This window comes from Nilaparvata lugens, chromosome 7 (assembly GCF_014356525.2).
Source record: "Nilaparvata lugens isolate BPH chromosome 7, ASM1435652v1, whole genome shotgun sequence".
In the NCBI taxonomy this organism is placed as follows: Eukaryota; Metazoa; Arthropoda; class Insecta; order Hemiptera; family Delphacidae; genus Nilaparvata; species Nilaparvata lugens.
Window position 1 is genome coordinate 54,458,734 of NC_052510.1, and position 19,603 is coordinate 54,478,336.

The window sequence follows — 19,603 nt, forward strand, 5'->3', positions numbered from 1 at the left end:
TTAATTTTCAATTGTATTATCAAGTTTAAAATAAATGAAAGTTGTTATCAATAACAAAATCATACAGACAAACATGATGGATTTCAGCCATCATTTTACCCATAATCAACCACTTCTCATATTTAATGGTAACTGTAGGAAAAATTTAGTGTGAAATACGTGCACAAAGTTCGTTTGCTGCACTCAAGAAACCATTATTCCGCCCTCGCCTACGGCCCGTGCGTAAACGTTTCTTTCTGTGCAGCAAACTGTCACTTTGCGCACTAGTTGCACAAATAACTATTTGAATATTGGTTTTTTAGATAATTACCAACACATTTTAATAAATTGTCTTGAAAGGGTCTACTTATATTGGAAACTCTATAAGCCTATTATACCATTATGTTAGAGGGCATCAGTTTTGTTTGAATTATTCGTTCAAGATGATTACGCCCACACGAGCATGAGACTTGTGCAGGAGTATGAAGGTAAAGTGGAAAAGTACTTACACCATTAACAAATCCAACGCCATATACTATCAACGATCGTATGAGGTCGGCCACCTTAGTTTCTGAATTCAAATCATTGCAGGCTATTGTGGTGGCTTCACTCAGCTTGCCAGACCATAGAATGGGATCTGGAAGTATTTCTGGCTGAGAATATTTTATTATCCAATCCAATGAGTATACAGAGTCATGCTTGTCATTCCCTGGAAACCATTGGAAACAATTTACAATGTATTATTGTTATTCTATTCATTTAGATTTTAAAAATTTCTTGCTTCCACTTACAACTTTGAAATAGTTTCTTTATCAAATTTAGGGACCTCGAACATATGTAACTAAGTTGGTGAGGTATGGAACACAAGTATTTCCTATCCTGGATTGATTTGGCCGTAGGACTGTAGGTGTTCTAATTTTCAACGTTATCTTATACATGTGAATATGCCAAAGGATAAAAAAAATATCGTAGGTTGATTCGCCACCAGATTGTCTTTGTTCTTTAGGACTATTTTTGAATATAAATAAGAATAGAAATCTGAGTACCCTTTTTAAAACTATTTCGTCACGACTTGTTTCGGTTAATATGTTGATAGCCGAAACAAGTCGTGACAAAATAATTCTAAAAAGGGTACTCATATTTCTATTCTTATTTGTAGAAAAATATCTATCCATCCGTCTTAGCTCCCACTTGGTCAATTTTTGGGCGATTTTATGATTTTCAACTGCTGCTCAACAACTAAAGTAGCAATTGCATGGTCCCTTAGATTGAAGCTTTTGTATATTTTACAGGAGTTATTCAAGATACCCAAATGTATCATAGACAGTGACGACCGACCTCAGTAGAACTTCAGGAGTGGTACAGATCACAATTCACGACCTTAATCATGTAATGCATTACTATGTCATTCACATTTTCGGAATTGCGCACGCGCCCAAACTATTTCCTCTCTCATTCCACCAACAATTCTACAAGAGGAGGATCGAGCTGGCTAAGAGGTTGGCAACTGAGCGACAGGCTGAGGATGCACCTAACCAATGCAAAGCTGCCTGGGATGTGATAAATACAAACAGATCCATGCCACGGAAAAAGATCGACTTTGCAAGCCCGGATGATTTTAATGGCTTCTTTGTGGGTTCGGTTCAGGATATAGTGGATTCCCTGCCTGATACTGCCATTGATCCAATTGATCTGTTGGAAGGAAGAATCCAGCCGGGACAGGAGCATCTCTCATTTTTTTGCCCCACCACACCAGCTGCCTTGAGGAAGATCATACGCTCTTTCAAGCCCTAAAAAAGTCCAGATGTGTTTGGCATGTCTATGAGCATGCTTCGAGAGGTCGTTGATGCCATTGCAGTTCCTCTCTCTGCATCTGTCAATGAGTGCTTGAGGTCTGGAAATTTTCCTGATTTCATGAAAACATCAAGAATTGTCCCAGTCTTCAAGAAGGGTGATCGTGAGAACCTTCGTAGCTTCAGGCCAATCTCCATAGGTCCTGTCTTTGGCAAGGTGATTGAGGCAGTGATAAAGCCTCAGCTGGAGGCTTTTTTCGAGGAGAATGGCCTGTTCTCCAACATGCAGTTTGGTTTCCGAGTTGGGAGATCAACAGTGGGTGCAGTCGACCATGTGGCTGAGCGGATTGATGCTGCCTTCGAGGATGGTGAGTCTCTTGCTCTTGCTCTTTGTGATCTGAGCCGAGCCTTTGACTGCGTGGACCATGGCATTCTTCTTAGAAAGTTGAGCTTTTATGGTCTTAGAGACTCTGCCCTCTCCATCTTGGGCTCTTACCTTTCAGGAAGGACTCAGCTTGTCTTCCTCAGTGGTGCGGACTCCCGGACACTTCCGGTAACGTTTGGTGTTCCTCAGGGATCGGTGCTGGGGCCTACACTGTTCCTTGTCATGATAAATGACCTCGACGACCACGGTTCCTCTCTGATGTTCGCGGATGATGTCTGAGGACGCATCTGCGGAGCATCTTCGATCTGCCACTTCATGGTTCCTGGCTAATCGATTCCAGCTGAATGAGGACAAGACCCAAAGGATCATCTGCAGCTTGTCACGTGAGCCACGTGACCCTCAGAATCCAGTGAAGCTGCTGGGTTTTGTCTTGGACAGCAAACTCAGCTGGTACAGTCATATACAGCAAGTAACCAGTCGACTCTCCCGCATTTGCTTTCTGCTGCTCAAGATGAGGGGCCTGGTGACTGAGAAGTACCTGATAATGATGTATCACGCGCTCTTCCATTGCCACATTACCTATGGCTTGCTTCTGTGGGGTCATTCAGCGGGGACTGCTGATGTGCTGAGACTGCAAAAGAGGGCTATAAGAATTATAACAGGCAGCGATCATCTTGCTCACTGCAAGCCCATCTTTGCTCGCCTTGGTGTGCTGACGGTCTTCAGCCATTACATCTTCCTGTGCTTGGTGTATGTCAAGAAGATACAGCATACTCTAGCTGCCTGTAGTGACATCCACCGCCACAACACCAGGCGCAGTGAGCTGTTGGATATCCCCAGGAGACGCCTCCACCGATCACAGGCCAGTTACAGGATATCAGCCCTAAAATTCTACAACAAGCTGCCTAATAGTGTGAAGCAATTGGATGAGGCCGCCTTCAGGAGAACCGTCCAAAAGCTACTGTGTGCAAGGGCATACAACAGTGTGAACGAATTTATGGGTGATGATTTGAATTTTTATAGAGAGCGTGAGCGCTGGATCACTGCCATCTGAACTGTTACAGTTTTGATTTTTTGACGCCATCGATCCCGCAATTGTGGGTAATGGATGAAGCTGAAGGTATTAAGGTAACAATCCAAGGGCATTTTATTGATATGTCGACATAACTAAAAAGCTAAGAAAAAGAAGTGAAATTGATCGTTTTGTAACTTGGAGGGGTTGTTCATAGAATAAAACTCAATGAAATTAAAGCATAATATCCCTTTGGTTATTGACTTTTAAGACATTGTGTAGAACTGATATACATGTTCTATTCAACCATTCAGTGCAGTGGATATCGTTTTAGTTTCAAAGTAATTCAAATTGCAAAACATTGTACTTACAAGCAATTCTGAGATTCCCATTGTTGAAAGAGCAGCTCTCAGGTTTCACCTCATCCGGGAGATCTATGATAGTCAAATGTCTTTGGTTTGTTGTATTGTTGAAACATTTTTCACACCTGAAAAGAAAATTAATCTATTTCAACATTTAAATTTAATGATAACAATAGCATGCAAGATAATATTATCAGCAATGAGTTTGTTTTGTTTTTTTTCCATTCATTTTTTTAGAAACAACTATTTGAAATGCAAAGGTGATTCACAATTCAATCGTAGCTCTATAATAAACTATTGGCCCACAAATGTATAACGTTGATGATTGATATTTAATTAATCTACATTCATTAAAATATTATAAATTCATTGATCACAGTCTATTACGTGAAATTTTCTGATGACTCAGAGAAAGCACTAGCTAATGTACATTCTATGATGAAACATTATTTGAATGAAATAGGATAATTCTTTATTAAATAAAGATTTTAATCTTTATTAAGTAAATCTCGTCAGCAGATATAATTATAAATTAAGAAAGTTCCCCACAAGCAAACAGTCTGAGTGTGGAGTGGAGAATAAGATCAATAATTTTTATAGTATTTTAGATTGAATGAGTTATATTTACTATAATGAAAAAGTTTAAATAAATAATTTTGATTAATTATTATTACAGAAAAAATTTTGAACATAGAGAATATGTAACTTGTGTGTTGAAATATTGAAATTATAGGCCTACTTGTGAAAATGGTAGTAAAATTAATACTTATTTTTTCAATAAGAAACATCTTGTATGTGTATGAACATATAATTTATTGATCGTAGGTACTGTATTCCTTATCAGTAAATTTTCAAGAGATAAATTAAGAAAACTAACGGTGTAGGGCCTTATATGAGGCCCTAAAAACATTTTTTGAATCTTATATACAGTACCGTACCTGCAATTTTCTCTGAGCCAAAAATAGTTCAATTTTACTGTTGAATTATTCTCATCCGTGATAATTTCCAAGTAGTCATCATAATTGAAGATATCTGAAAAAGTATATGAAATGGGTTTATTCAACGTATTTAGGTTGAAAAAATAAAACATTCTTTAACCACCACATTCATATTCACTTCTCTATACTATGAAGTCCGCTTTTTAAAAATTTTAATTCGCATGGGTTTAAGCTATTGATTGATTGTTTAGCTTTGGAAACAAGAATGGACAAATTTCTTACAAAACTTAAAAACAATAGGTTATATTATTCATGTTGTTACTACAGTACCTACTGGTATATAATTTATATTATCGTCATTTGAATGTAATTTTGTAATGATTTCTACTCAAAATTTTAATTAGTTACATCATGAAAATTTGGAAACTATTCATAGGTACACAATAAAACATGAGCACAGGATAAACAATTTATAGATTTTACATTTGCAAAAAAGCATAGGCTACACTTCGTGTAAGTTGTGTCTTTGTCAAATTGTGCCTACAGCTTATGTGACGTGTTCTTGTAGGTTCTTACCCTCATTATGGACATAGCTAGAAATCAAATAAAATACATAAGCATAGAGTTGACTTTAATCAAATCTATAGTATTTCTAAAATTGTTTCTTCTATAGCATAAGATGAATTCCTCATTTTGCTCAACGCTGGCACTGTTACTAAGAAGGATATTCTTAAAATGGAAAAGTTACCAAGGTGAATCAACAACTAAGTTAACTCTCTGCATAAATAGTCCCCAGTTCAAGATGGCCCAAGAAATATCAGTGGGTACCGTACCGTAAAGTAAGTTATTTAAAAGGTTAGTGAATAGGCTAACTATGAAATGAAATAAATTAAGCAAATTTCAAAGTGTATCTACGGCTTATTTGACGTATTCTTGGAGGTTCTTACACTCATTATAGACATAACTAAAAATCAAATAAAATTTTAATGATATAAGTTAAGAAGTTTGAGATGAAGGCTAATGGTTCCATGTAAGAAATTGTTACTTCAAAGTTCAAAAATGCTTGAGATGAATTAAACTTGAAAAACATATCATTCAGCTACAAATTATAGTTTATAAATTGAATAGTAACATACCGTACTGCTCAGGCAGTAATGCACAATTTTAGTCTATGACAAAACTTTACTCATAATATTATGCTTTTCAAGTACGAGCATAACCTAGCATAACCTCAAAATTATTATCAGAAGAAGGTTATGTTATGTTATTCAATCAGCTCTAGCTAAGCATAATATTCATTAGATTACAAGAGTAATAGTTTATACATGAATTATTCTTCCGGCGTAAAAATAATCAATGACAGTGCTAAAAATATTTAATACTAGATTGGTTTTGAAAACAAATCTATATTACAGAGAAACGCTTTCAATCTCTCAACAAGTGTTCAACACGGTATTATCTTCTCAGGTAATCAAAGTAGAAAAAACTTAATAATATACATCTAATAAGCTAATAATATACATCTATATTATACATTAAGGAAGACTTTTAGAATTTGAAAAGCATTCCTTCAAGTCCAAAGTTATTGCGATTTCAACCTGCTTACGTTTAATTTTTTTAAAACTTTCGTGAGTCATCAGAACCTGAAAATTTGTCAGCTTTTAGCTACCAAAAATATTACGAAATAATTCCTATTCAATTTCAAAGCAACGTCATGATGAACACTAGTTTTGAACTTTGAACTATGTATTTTAAATAAAAATAAAGTGACTGAATTTAAACCACTCACCATTATTTATTTATAGAAATTACTTGAATTGCGTTTTCGTTGGTGCACTCATTTTTACATTATAAAGCTATTAAAAAGTTAGCCAATATCTTGATTACTAAATTTTTTAGCATTCCTAAATAGAAATATTGAGTTTTATATTGGTTTTTTATATTATACTTTTCAATTATTAATATTATAAAATAACAAAATTTACTGTAATTTTATTTTAGGTTATGTTACCTTGCTTGTTGACGTTCCCTTTTCCATCAAAATTTGAAGATTGCAGTTCCACATTCTCGTTTTTCATTCCTTTTTCTATAAGAATCTTGATACACGATACAGAGAGAACGGTTATACTTGATAGGCCTCTTTCACACGATAGGAGACGTGCAACTTGAACACTGAACAGTGTTCTCGTTTTTTTGTCGAAGTACATTGAGTCAAATCGTGTCTTTCACATGGTGACTCCTATCCAGGAACCTCGTTTTGTCACGTCTTTTCCCCTCGAGGCAAGCAGAGGCAAGATCTAACAACTACGCGCCGACGTTTGCTCAAAGGATGACTCATCACTTTTTCTCAAAGTCTAACTTCCTTAAAAATATAGATAGAAGATTTCTGATTTCGGATTTGGATTCAGCGACCCCAAATTCTTTAAAGCGTAAGTCCCGTTTTCGAAAATATCCGAAAACAAGGAAGTTATGGCTGTTTTTAATAAAGCTTTCTATTATCATATAATTATACGGTAAAAACGAACAGGCACTATACTATACAGTACGTAAGTACTGTAGCTATTATAATACAACTTACACTGTATTCGTGTAGGAAATTTGGTAGGTTATTTATCTTGATTTCTGAAAATACCCCAAAATAAGGGAGTAAGATAACTTTGAAAAACCAAAGTTCTCCTGCCGATTGAAGAAACATTAAAAATTAGTCTAAGGCATATTATGTCTTAGAATAAAAACGTGTAACAAATATCAGATCACTGGAGAATTCAAGCTATCAAGCTTTTCATAAATTTATTTGTCTCCTCATGGCAGAAGGTTTGCGCCCAACGTTTTCACTTAAACATTTCTATGATTAAATTGTGATAGAGAACATTATCGTATTGATCTTCTAAATCTAGTTACATGTACATAGATTTTCGTAAAATTGATTTTTTACCGTTCCTAAGAATTCTATGAATTGTTTATACCGGTTCATCACAGGCCAGGCTGGTCTGAGCTATTCATGACTTTTTTTCACTATGCATTATCAACTCAGCAGTTCTAATACACAGACATCACTACTTGGAATGCCATGACATTTTCTATTCTTTCAATTCCTATTATTACCATAGATCGATTCAGATCAGCACAATGTTTATTCTGTATGTTCATAATAGATTTTTCTGATTGTAAAAAGAAATAGTCAATAATTGCTGGGAATTTAAAGTGATATTCAATGATTTGAACCTGATAAATTGGATTGTTGAATGACAATTGAAATTCAGTGAATTTTACTGTACAACATTCCTTTTCCTCCTATTTTATTGGGTGATGAGTGGAGATGATTTATGATTTCATATTTGGATTCATCTTTTCATAGTTCAATATTTTTTGGAAAACTAGAACTTTTAAAAATTAAAAATGTTTATGTATAAACTTCTCATGTGTTCAAAAACTTCTTAAAACCTTTGCCTGTCACTTTGTGAGGCAGGAGTATTATTTATCTTAGTACGTACTATATAATCATATGATAATGGAAAGCTATATTAAAAACAGCTATAACTCCCTTGTTTTCGGGTATTTTTAAAAATGGGACTTACGCTTTAAAGAATTTGGGGTCGCTGAATCCAAATCCGAAATCAGAAATCTTCTATCTATATTTTTAAGGAAGTTAGACTTTGAGAAAAAGTGATGAGTCATAACTTTGAGCAAACGGTGGCGTAGTTGTTAGATCTGTCGGCTTATTCGTAAGATCCCCATGTGAAAGTACGGCCTCTTTCACACGATAGGAGACGTGCAACTTGAACACTGAACAGTGTTCTCGTTTTTTTGTCGAAGTACATTGAGTCAAATCGTGTCTTTCACATGGTGACTCCTATCCAGGAACCTCGTTTTGTCACGTCTTTTCCCCTCGAGGCAAGCAGAGGCAAGATCTAACAACTACGCGCCGACGTTCGCTCAAAGGATGACTCATCACTTTTTCTCAAAGTCTAACTTCCTTAAAAATATAGATAGAAGATTTCTGATTTCGGATTTGGATTCAGCGACCCCAAATTCTTTAAAGCGTAAGTCCCGTTTTCGAAAATATCCGAAAACAAGGAAGTTATGGCTGTTTTTAATAAAGCTTTCTATTATCATATAATTATACGGTAAAAACGAACAGGTACTGTACTATACAGTACGTAAGTACTGTAGCTATTATAATACAACTTACACTGTATTCGTGTAGGGAATTTGGTAGGTTATTTATCTTGATTTCTGAAAATACCCCAAAATACGGGAGTAAGATAACTTTGAAAAACCAAAGTTTTCCTGCCGATTGAAGAAACATTAAAAATTAGTCTAAGACATATTATGTCTTAGAATAAAAACGTGTAACAAATATCAGATCACTGGAGAATTCAAGCTATCAAGCTTTTCATAAATTTATTTGTCTCCTCATGGCAGAAGGTTTGCGCCCAACGTTTTCACTTAAACATTTCTATGATTAAATTGTGATAGAGAACATTATCGTATTGATCTTCTAAATCCAGTTACATGTACATAGATTTTCGTAAAATTGATTTTTTTACCGTTCCTATGAATTCTAAGAATTCTATGAATTGTTTATACCGGTTCATCATAGGCCAGGCTGGTCTGAGCTATTCATGACTTTTTTTCACTATGCATTATCAACTCAGCAGTTCTAATACACAGACATCACTACTTGGAATTCCATGACATTTTCTATTCTTTCAATTCCTATTATTACCATAGATCGATTCAGATCAGCACAATGTTTATTCTGTATGTTCATAATAGATTTTTCTGATTGTAAAAAGAAATAGTCAATAATTGCTGGGAATTTAAAGTGATATTCAACGATTTGAACCTGTTAAATTGGATTGTTGAATGACAATTGAAATTCAGTGAATTTTACTGTACAACATTCCTTTTCCTCCTATTTTATTGGGTGATGAGTGGAGATGATTTATGATTTCATATTTGGATTCATCTTTTCATAGTTCAATATTTTTTTGGAAAACTAGAACTTTTAAAAATTAAAAATGTTTATGCATGAACTTCTCAGGTGTTCAAAAACTTCTTAAAACCTTTGCCTGTCCCTTTGTGAGGCAGGAGTATTATTTATCTTAGTACGTACTATATAATCATATGATAATGGAAAGCTATATTAAAAACAGCTATAACTCCCTTGTTTTCAGGTATTTTTGAAAATGGGACTTACGCTTTAAAGAATTTGGGGTCGCTGAATCCAAATCCGAAATCAGAAATCTTCTATCTATATTTTTAAGGAAGTTAGACTTTGAGAAAAAGTGATGAGTCATAACTTTGAGCAAACGGCGGCGTAGTTGTTAGATCTGTCGGCTTATTCGTAAGATCCCCATGTGAAAGTACAGGAGAGCTGCAAAATATGAAATATGATCTTCAGTAATATGATATTCCAGGAGCGAGGTCTCTGCCGTGTGAAACTGGCCATACAGTATCGGTTCTGTTTCTTCACTTTGTGCGGGAAAAATTTCAAAGTTCAAACTAAATTTTTCATGCAATATGTACAGAGTTTAGATAACTTGACTTATTTTATGATAGCTACTTTACTATTGGTACAGTATCGTCGGTTCTGTTTCTTCACTTTGTGCGGGAAAAATTTCAAAGTTCAAACTAAATTTTTCATGCAATACCTATGTACAGAGTTTAGATAACTTAACTTATTTTATGATAGCTACTTCACTCTACCTTGTAAATTAACTACATTTATTTGAATTGATTAAATATGCATTTGGTTCAAACTTTTTACAAAACTCCTAAAACCTCAAGATAAGTTATGTTCCATTTCTACTTTCCTTGCCCTTTTACCATAGGTAAGGAAAGTATTGCTTTCCGAAAAAAAATTAAGGTGCCCCAATTTCTTAATTTCTATACGTTTCAAGGTCCCCTGAGTCCAAAAAAGTGGTTTTTGGGTATTGGTCTGTGTGTGTGTGTGTTACGTATGAGTGTATGTGCGTCTGTGTACACGATATCTCATATCCCAATTAACGAAGTAACTTGAAATTTGGAACTTAAAGTCCTTACACTTTAAGGATCCGACACGAACAATTTCGATCAGATGCAATTTCAGATGGCGGCTAAAATGGCTAGAATGTTGTCAAAAACAGGGTTTTGGCGATTTTCTCGAAAACGGCTCCAACGATTTTGATCAAATTCATACCTAGAAAAGACATTGATAAGCTCTATCAACTGCCACTAGTCCCATATCTGTAAAAATGTCAGGAGCACCGCCCCATCTATGCAAAGTTTGATTTTAGATTTTGAATTATCAGGCTTCATATACAATTCAAACAAAAAAAATCAAGTGGAAAAGATTGAGCATAAAAATCTCTACAATTAATGTTCAGTAACTTTTTCACCTAAAATTGAAAATATGCTCAAAATTCGAGAAAATAAGATTATTCAATTGCTAACTTTGACAACTGTTGATTCTATTAAATTATTCACTATGAAGAGATAGCAGACTTCGTGTGTCCTGTCACCAGCTGGCTCAGTAGATCTTAGAATAGTAGATTTGAGATGCGCGTAAACACTAGCGTCAGTTGATCAATTTTCATAACGGCAAGGAAAGTTTATGGTGAGCCACACCAGATTTTTAGTCTTATCGTCTTAAGGCCCGGTTGCACAAAAAGCCGGTTAAATTTTAATCGTGATTAATCTCACGAAAGCCAATCAGAGAAGACGTTTTTGAAAAGACGGCTTCTCTGATTGGTTCTCGTGGACTAATTCCACGGTTAAAATTTAACCGGCTTTAGTGCGATGCTTTTCGGACTGAACTTTCAAAGTCTCGAATGCCCAGAGAATGGTGTAAATTTTTGTTCTATTGACCATAACTTCCATCATACTATTCCCAATATATTTGGATGAATTCATATAATTTTATTCGGCTAAACATGAATAATTTCACATAAGGTAGCAAATGAAATTTATTGAATGATTCGATCTGTTTTGTTACAGAAAGCAGCATCCTTCACTTCCAAAAACAAAACAAATTCGTACAGCATGAAAATTCATCATAAGTGCCGCAACAATAACTACCCAGACTCTTCCAAAAAAGTCGATCGACTTCCAGTACCAGACGAAAAGGTGCCATGGTCAGTGGAATGGAGTAACTACCATCCACCGTACTTCACGTCACCAGGGGTTCTGGGCAAACAGTGGGCTGAACCAGAAATAGGCGAGGCTGGCTTTCAAGTGAAAGTTCCCGAAAATGACACAAGTGACAATAGTGTAGTGGGGTATAAGTATCATATAGTTGAAGGGTATCCCATTAATCCAGTAGGTCGCACAGGGTTGAGAGGGAGAGGTCTTCTAGGTGCCTGGGGTCCCAACCATGCTGCTGATCCCATCGTTACCCGCTGGAAAAAGCTAGAAAATGGTGAACAAGTTTTGGACAAAGGATCTGGAAAACCATATCTACAGTTTGTTTCAATTCAGAGGCGTGACTGTGGAGAATGGGCGATTCCTGGAGGCTTTGTAGATCCTGGAGAACAACCTGGACAAACATTACGTCGAGAATTTGTAGAGGAAGCGTTGGATAGTTTCACAGGACAAGAAACCGAGAAAGAAGAGATCGTTAAACAACTTGACAAACTATTTTCCAATGGAAAACCCATTTACTCTGGTTACGTCGATGATAGAAGGAACACAGATAACGCTTGGATCTGCACAACAGCTGTTCTGTTTCATGACACCGATCAAATTTTGGATAGAATTAAGCTTTCTGCTGGTGATGATGCTGGGAAAGTCATGTGGAAGGATATTTCTAATGAACTAGTTCTGTATGCAAGTCATAAGACTTTTATCAAGGAGGTGGCTGATACTTTAAATGCTCATTGGTGAATGAGCTGATTGGAATTGAATGTTGATCATATTTTACATGAACTGAAATAATAATGCTAATCAATAATAAATACAGATGTTTTAAAGATAATTTATTGTTTATTACTTTCATTTACAGATGAATATCATCCAAGTTTTGCATTCGTAGATGACTGATTTTGTGCTTGTATTGAAGGCTACTTTAAGTTCAAATATAATTATAAACGTTTCTGTTTTAAAATAATTTGCCAACACACAAGGTTTTCTTATGTTGGCAGTGCCAAATATTACATAAATAATATTGTTATACTCAAGTTGCAATCAATGTCTATTTGTATTGTATACTCTTGTAATTATATTGTAGAAAAATGTATTTGCAATTTCTGTCAATAAATTCAATTTTAATACCGTTCTGTGACTATTATCGTAATCTACCGCTCAAAGAAACAGACAATCATGTTATGTTTTTTATGTTGAACTATTTTCGACATTATCCATGTCATGATGACCAAGTATTATATCTTGAAATGCATCACTGTTCCTATCAACATTGTTGAATCTATTTTGTTCAATTTCAGTTAGTTGTGAAGTCGGGAGAGTGGGATTGGTATATAGCACAAGGTTCGTATGTTGTCACTCTCAATTATTTCAAATAGCATGCAAATTAATAATAAAGAATGTACTATAAAGTGCATGTTGCAAAGTAAGCATATAGTTATTATTCCTATCTCGAGAACGTTTCATTCATAAACTCAACGGAAACGGAAGCATTCCTAGAATACGTAATGTAAAATTCAACGTATCGCAGACACAACCAAACCTCCCCACAATCCTGTTGGAATTATATCCAATTTATCCTTTATAATAGGGCGTAACACTGATGGGAGAAACACCAAAAAAATCTTGTCTTAATTTATGGATGTTCCCTTCTTCAATTGTCTTCTTCCAATTCTCAACTAAAGTTGAGAAACTATAGCCTGTATGAGAATATATAATATATTACGTGTATAATTTAAATTTGCAGTTTGATATCAGCACAAATGCTTGATGAAAATACAATTTCACTTTAACAGCTTATAATAATGAATAATTATCGAATTGTGTTATTACTTTTATGAGAAAACTTTGCATTCAATAGGAGTGAGGAATGATTAAAATCCTTGTGATTAATCAAAATATAATAATTATTTACAATTAGTTTAAATTAAAAATATTATGCTAGACATAAGGCTAGGATGAGTTTTCATGATATTCACAGAATAAAAAAGTGTATTCATAGCCTAAATATATATAATTAAAATAATAAATTGAAGAGTGATAATATTCAAAGTCAACATTTCTATAAATCAAGGCCCAAGTCGGAAATTTTTGTCATTAAATTTTAGAAAAATTTAAATGGGTAATTCCACATAATTCTGATTCAGAAATCGAAGCTCATAGCTTTCTGTTTAAAGATGATTTTGAATCAGATCTATTATATACCGTAACTTATTATTAAATGAATAAGCTAATACCATAGAGAAACAATAGCATAAGTAGATATCCCATGGTATAGGGCGTTTATGTCGCAACTTTTACTGTTATTTCAAGCTGATAGTACATGTATTATGACGCTGGTAGTCTCTCATATTGTGCCGTTCATACACTCTTACCCGGTCAAAACAGTAAACAGTAATCGGCTTGAGATAGTAACAGTTGCGACATAAACGCCCTATACCATGGGATATATCTACTTACGCTATTGTTTCTCTATGCTAATACTGAATTTCTACATAAATTCAATAAACCCAGTAATCAATTGTTTAAATGTTATAGATCACTCCAATAATATTGTCACAAGCCAAAGGGTAACATTAGTTTGAATTCTTTACAAATACAGGTTTGATCTGAAACTTTGGACTCAATTTGCTACTATACTGAAGGTTCATCATGATAAACATTCAAATTGGTACAAATAACATCTTATCCTTTGCCGTTCTCCTTGGAAACTAATACAAACTCTGTATAAAGCTCAAGAGGTTTGTTATTTGGTTGAACTCTCTCAGTTGATACAGCACTCCTGATTGGTTAATCAATCTCAATGGAGCATTCTGAAAACAAAAAGCAAAAAATGTAGAAAAAGTAAATTATTATGAGGTGAAAATCATAATTACATTCTGCTTTTCCTGGCAAAAGAAGATCTGTTATTATTATGGTTGACTTCAAAATCTCGATAATAAGATCACACATCAAAATACAGTACATTACTATTTTGATCCTGAAATATATTTACAACCTCATTTTTCGTTAAAATTTTTGGAAAATTTTGTATTTATGGCTGGGAAGTCTTATGTACATTTTTCTCCTCCTGATAGAATGTTATAACTAGTAACTTTGTACAAATAATTATGTAGCCTAATATCATTGACGACATAAAAAGGTACCCTATTTATTGGAACTTGAAAGTAACACATTTTTTTATGAAGCAAGTAATCATGATAATAAAATATTTGTCATCATTCTAGATTATTTTTATTCAATACATTTAATAATATTTTATTTTCACTCTTATATACATTTAGGCCTATTGGTCTACTATGCATCCAGTTTTAGGGGGGAAATAATGGATTTTTTTCTGATCAAATAAATCTTCTCGATTATAAGACAACTTTAAAAAAAATTATTAGTTCACAATTTGGGTCATCTACTTATTTTAAATGATTCTATCCATAACCCATATAAATTAGAAAAGGAAGAAATATGAATCCTGTAAACACAGAGAAGAGACATTCATATTATATTTAATTCAAATTGGAGTGGAAATACAATAAGCTATCCTGAATATAAATTGAAAAATAAATGTATGGTGATTCATAATAATTACAGGAAAATCATCAGTTACGTTGTTGCATTGATTTCGCAATCATTTAGGGTTTACTCAAACTGTCAAAAATGTTTTTTTATAAAAAAATTCGACTGAGTCATTGTCAATATTGTAGAACCGTTCCATAATTAAATAAAAACACGCATATGCTGTCAAATTCTACACAGTTTTATTCGGTACACGACCATGGTTTCGTGACCACACCGGTCACATTTTCAAGTTGACTAGAGCTAAAAAGTTTTAGTTTAGTAAAGTTTTTAGCTTTAGTCAACTTGAAAATGTGACCGGTGTGGTCACGAAACCATGGTCGTGTACCGAATAAAACTGTGTAGAATTTGACAAAATATGTGTGTTTTTATTCAATTGTTTTTTATATGTTTATTTATAGGCCAACAAAAATATAACTTCAAGCTAAAAAGATAGGCCCATTACCTATTTGAAGACGTATTTGTGAATGACACAGATTCTTTTCATTTGAGATTTTTTCGAACCGACAACAAACCAAATTTCGACAATGAAAAAAGGAAAGAGAAAGGAAATCAGCTCATTAGCTCCAACAATAGTTCTTCACAGAGTCGACTACAGAACAGGAGTAGTATCACCTTTGGTTATAATTATAATCATTACAATCCACTGTTGTGAATCCTTATAATTACTACTGCTGATATAATAAGCTAATTTCTACAACTTGGACTCTTATTATTGCATTCTGCTGAGTCTGATTAGTGAGAACTGGGTTGAGAGAATTAGGGTTAAGGATAGCATTTCAATTTTCAACCTAATTGAAATGGACTGGCAGTACTAGAAACTATGAGAATTTCCTCTGTTGTTTGAATTGAAATAAATTTCTCAGTTAGTTCCCCGGCTCTTGTATTTATTAGAAAGTTCATATACTAATGATAATTGGATTCTAATTTGAACTGAGTTGATAGCTAGGAATCTCTTCTTTTTAATTTAGTAGGTACCTATCAAATATTGAGAATTAATGAAAACACTGGGATTTTGTCAAAAATATCACTTGTATTAAATATAAATAAGTGCTTTATTGTAGTTCAGACACTGTGTTACTTGTTACTCCTGAAGCCATCAGGAGTGAAATGCATTCCTCAATACTCCAACAAAAGTAAGTGTTTTTTCAAATATTTACTAGTAACACAGTGTCAGAACTACAATAAAGCACTTATTTATATTTAATACAAGTGATATTTTTGACAAAATCCCAGTGTTTTCATTATGGATAAATATCACTATATCTCACCAACAACAGTATCTATTGCGAATTTATAATCATCAGTTTTTATGGTGACAACATTGGAAAACTGTCTACTATTTTCAAGTTTTTCGCACATCATTGCGAATCGCATGACGGCGACAATTTCATCCATTTAACCACAGCTGAATATTTCACTGATTCCGTCGCTGTCATGCAATTCGAAGTGGTGTGCACAGTTAAAGGCTAGTTTACACATCGCCAATTGGCGAGACAGTTATCTTTGGACAATTATTGTATGTAGACAATTATTGTTCAAAGGTTTTAATGCTTTAATCTACAGATCCACTCCCCTCTTATAATCCAAGCCAGTAGCTGCATCACCTTCAGCAAAGAAGAAAATATATTCTTGTCCACTAATAGATGTTTCATGTGTGTGATTTTGTCAAACAATTTCATTTACGTCTGATAGGGGGTTGGATCAACAACAACATAGATAAAAAACTTTAAAAGTTTGTCCTTCAATCAGGCTATTCATAATAGCCAAAATAATGGATTGTTGCTGTTGGTTCATTTTTTCACTTGGGTTCAAAACTTGATATACTCAAGAGCTTAAGAAATAAATCAATCATATGAAAATAAGCATTGTGTTCATATTATATAGTATCAACTTGTTTATTTATTTTCAATAATGGATAAGAAATAAATTAATCATATGAAAATAAGCATATGTTCATATTATAAAGCAGGGGTCTCCAACCTTTTTTATCCAAGGGCCACATTGTTAATTCTTGGGAGGCTTAGAGGGCCGATAACAAGGATGTACGTGGAATTTGACTTGTGGGGACACATGTGACGGGGGATTTGGGGGGTATAAAATAATTATATTTCCATTTTAATAATATGAGGAGTTTCAAGTAGGTTTAATTAAAACACAGGAAGAAACAAACCAATTCATTTAATTTCAATACAAAGTCCAATTTTTTGAGTGTAAAAAGGTCATAAGAAAACTTTACAATGCATGAATTTAGCACGTTAAACAAAATGATACGGTAATAACTTTTTAATAGTAATAAGACAACTTGACAATACACGAACTTACAGAAAGTTACCAAGCTAAAAGAGAATACTTATTTTTAGTGAGAAGATTGCATTTCTTTTCCACTGAGAATGTCCGCCCATTTAGGATCAAACTTTGTGGTTCCGATCATTAAAATTGTTTTAAAATGTTCATTTGACAAGGAAGATCTGTATTTGGATTCAAAAAACTTCATTTTTGAAAATGTCTACTCACACTTGTAGGTAGATCCAAAAAGAGAAAACATAGCTTGAGCATGGTTTTTATATTTTTAGAGTATTTTTCTGGGAGAGACATGTACAGTCCGTGCAGACCATCTGCTAATACTGTATCTCGCAATGGTTGATCGCTGCTTGTTTACAGCTTATTTTACACTTATTAAGAAATGGAGTGGCTAGTAAGAGAAGAGTACTGAACTCACAGTTGTTGGCAAAAATGTGTATTGATATATATTTTAAAAAATCTGTAGCAGTAACTCTCGGCGGGCCGGACAAAATCTAACCGCGGGCCGGATGTGGCCCGAGGGCCGTAGGTTGGAGAGCCCTGTTATAAAGTATCAACTTGTTTATTTATTTTCCACATTTCAACTTCAAAATGACCCAAGTTATGGTCGAAACTAGTCGTTGAAATATTTTAAAGCTTTTGATAATAAAGGGTACCAAAAGTTTTCATATTGTTTTTATTAATTTGTACAAAAGTAGCCCATATAAGTGATGTGTTTTTTATATATACTCGTATTCAATATTTCGATGCTCACCGTTCCTGTATCAACTGTTGCCGATGTACCGATCCAGACTAGACCAGTTGCACGAGTAGTCGATCTTGAGATGTCCAAAGGTGCTCAATCCGAAGCCCCGCCCCCGTCCACCGTTCTGCTGCAACCGACTCATGCGTCGCAGCCGCCTCACCAAACCCCATCATCTCAAGGTCGTCGGCCTCCTCCGCGCCACCCCTCCCTCCTGGGCCCACCTCGCCGGGGTCGTCGGTGGTGGAGGCGGTTGTCGACGTGGTCACACTGCCTGCCCCCGTAGAGGTGCTGCCCCTCGTACTGGTCACCCGCTCGGACGTCGAGTACCGACTGGATAGAGAGGGGGGCGGCATCAGGCGTTGGTAGTCACTGCAACTACTAGTAATAATATGATCATTGTAATATCGATTTTGAAAGTACACTTGATAATAGCATTAATATCGGAGGACCGAGCTTCGCTCTGGAGTGTAAAAGCATAGAAAATTTGTAAGGAAAGATTAATTTTATAGTTTATATTTATTTATTCATTTTCTCAGTCGTACAATTATTTTTACAGTTATATGAGGAGGCACATCAGGCTTATGCCCAAAACTGCCCCTTTTCAAATGTATACTACAGTCCAAATCAAATCTAGGTTTTAAGTAGGGATGGGTATCGATACATCAATGTTTAAAAACATCGATGTTTCAAGTTTTAAGCCACTATCACTCATCAAAATAACAATTTATTCACACTTCAAAAAACAAACACATCATCAATTACAAATAGATATACTATGAATTCGATTTAGAATGATAAGCTTATACTATATGTTTGCCACAATATTTGTTAATATACTATGTACTATTCTACACTAACAGCATTCAGTTACTATTTTGGACTTTCTGAAGTAAACATGTTTTCTAAAAAAAGGGAAATAAACGAAAATAAGTTTTTCTTTCTGAATTTTTCTTTTCGTGAGATCAGCTGAATGATCCCACACATGCACTCGTTTACTCACTTCCATTACGGTATCGAAAGACGACAAAATTTCCAGCTGTTTTTCCAAGGACGTATTTATCATTTTAATGTACTTCAGAGAGTTATCCCAGGGTTGAGACCTAGTGCAATCGAATTTTCATATCATAAACCTACTTTGTTTCAAATTTCGTGAGAATCGATAGAGCCGTTTTCGAGATCCGGTCAAATACAGTTATATAAACATCTAAACATATAAACAGAAATTGCTCGTTTAAGTATAGGATTATCGCAAAAACGAATTGTGTTTGATATAAAATAATAATGAGGGTATTATTTGTGATTCTCTATAATTTATACATTCAAGTAGTCATATCTAAATACTTGATTGAAAATTATTCTAATATATATTTTCTTAATATCATTATAATTC

The 19,603-nt window shown here is 34.3% G+C and overlaps 3 protein-coding genes across 6 annotated transcripts in view; 1 reads left to right on the forward strand and 2 right to left on the reverse strand.

Moving 5' to 3' along the window:
• LOC111062665 (trimethyllysine dioxygenase, mitochondrial) overlaps nt 1-6,600 on the reverse strand; it is a 23,720-nt gene extending 17,120 nt beyond the window's left edge. Inside the window, exons 1-4 of one of the 2 annotated variants that reach the window (XM_039433178.1) lie at nt 6,481-6,600; nt 4,470-4,563; nt 3,541-3,656; nt 489-688 (exon numbers count right to left, since the gene is read on the reverse strand). In XM_039433178.1, the coding sequence (XP_039289112.1) occupies nt 489-688; nt 3,541-3,656; nt 4,470-4,563; nt 6,481-6,547 (477 nt within the window). In that variant the 5' untranslated portion in view covers nt 6,548-6,600. Of the gene's footprint in view, nt 1-488; nt 689-3,540; nt 3,657-4,469; nt 4,564-6,075; nt 6,274-6,480 lie in introns of those variants that run through there. The other variant, XM_039433179.1, reaches the window with a different exon arrangement.
• LOC111061825 (ADP-ribose pyrophosphatase, mitochondrial) lies at nt 5,715-12,721 on the forward strand. The gene is made up of 2 exons (XM_039433182.1): nt 5,715-5,936; nt 11,451-12,721. Exons 1-2 carry the CDS (start codon nt 5,826-5,828, stop codon nt 12,333-12,335), a joined length of 996 nt encoding a protein of 331 aa, XP_039289116.1. The 5' UTR covers nt 5,715-5,825; the 3' UTR covers nt 12,336-12,721.
• Nucleotides 12,722-12,822: 101 nt separating this feature from the next.
• LOC111043276 overlaps nt 12,823-19,603 on the reverse strand; it is a 182,170-nt gene continuing 175,389 nt past the window's right edge. The window contains exons 4-5 of one of the 3 annotated variants that reach the window (XM_039433175.1): nt 18,223-18,591; nt 12,823-14,404 (exon numbers count right to left, since the gene is read on the reverse strand). In XM_039433175.1, coding sequence (XP_039289109.1) covers nt 18,261-18,591 — 331 coding nt within the window. In that variant the 3' untranslated portion in view covers nt 12,823-14,404; nt 18,223-18,260. The remainder of the gene's footprint in view (nt 14,405-18,222; nt 18,592-19,603) is intronic. The other 2 variants (XM_039433176.1, XM_039433177.1) reach the window with 2 other exon arrangements.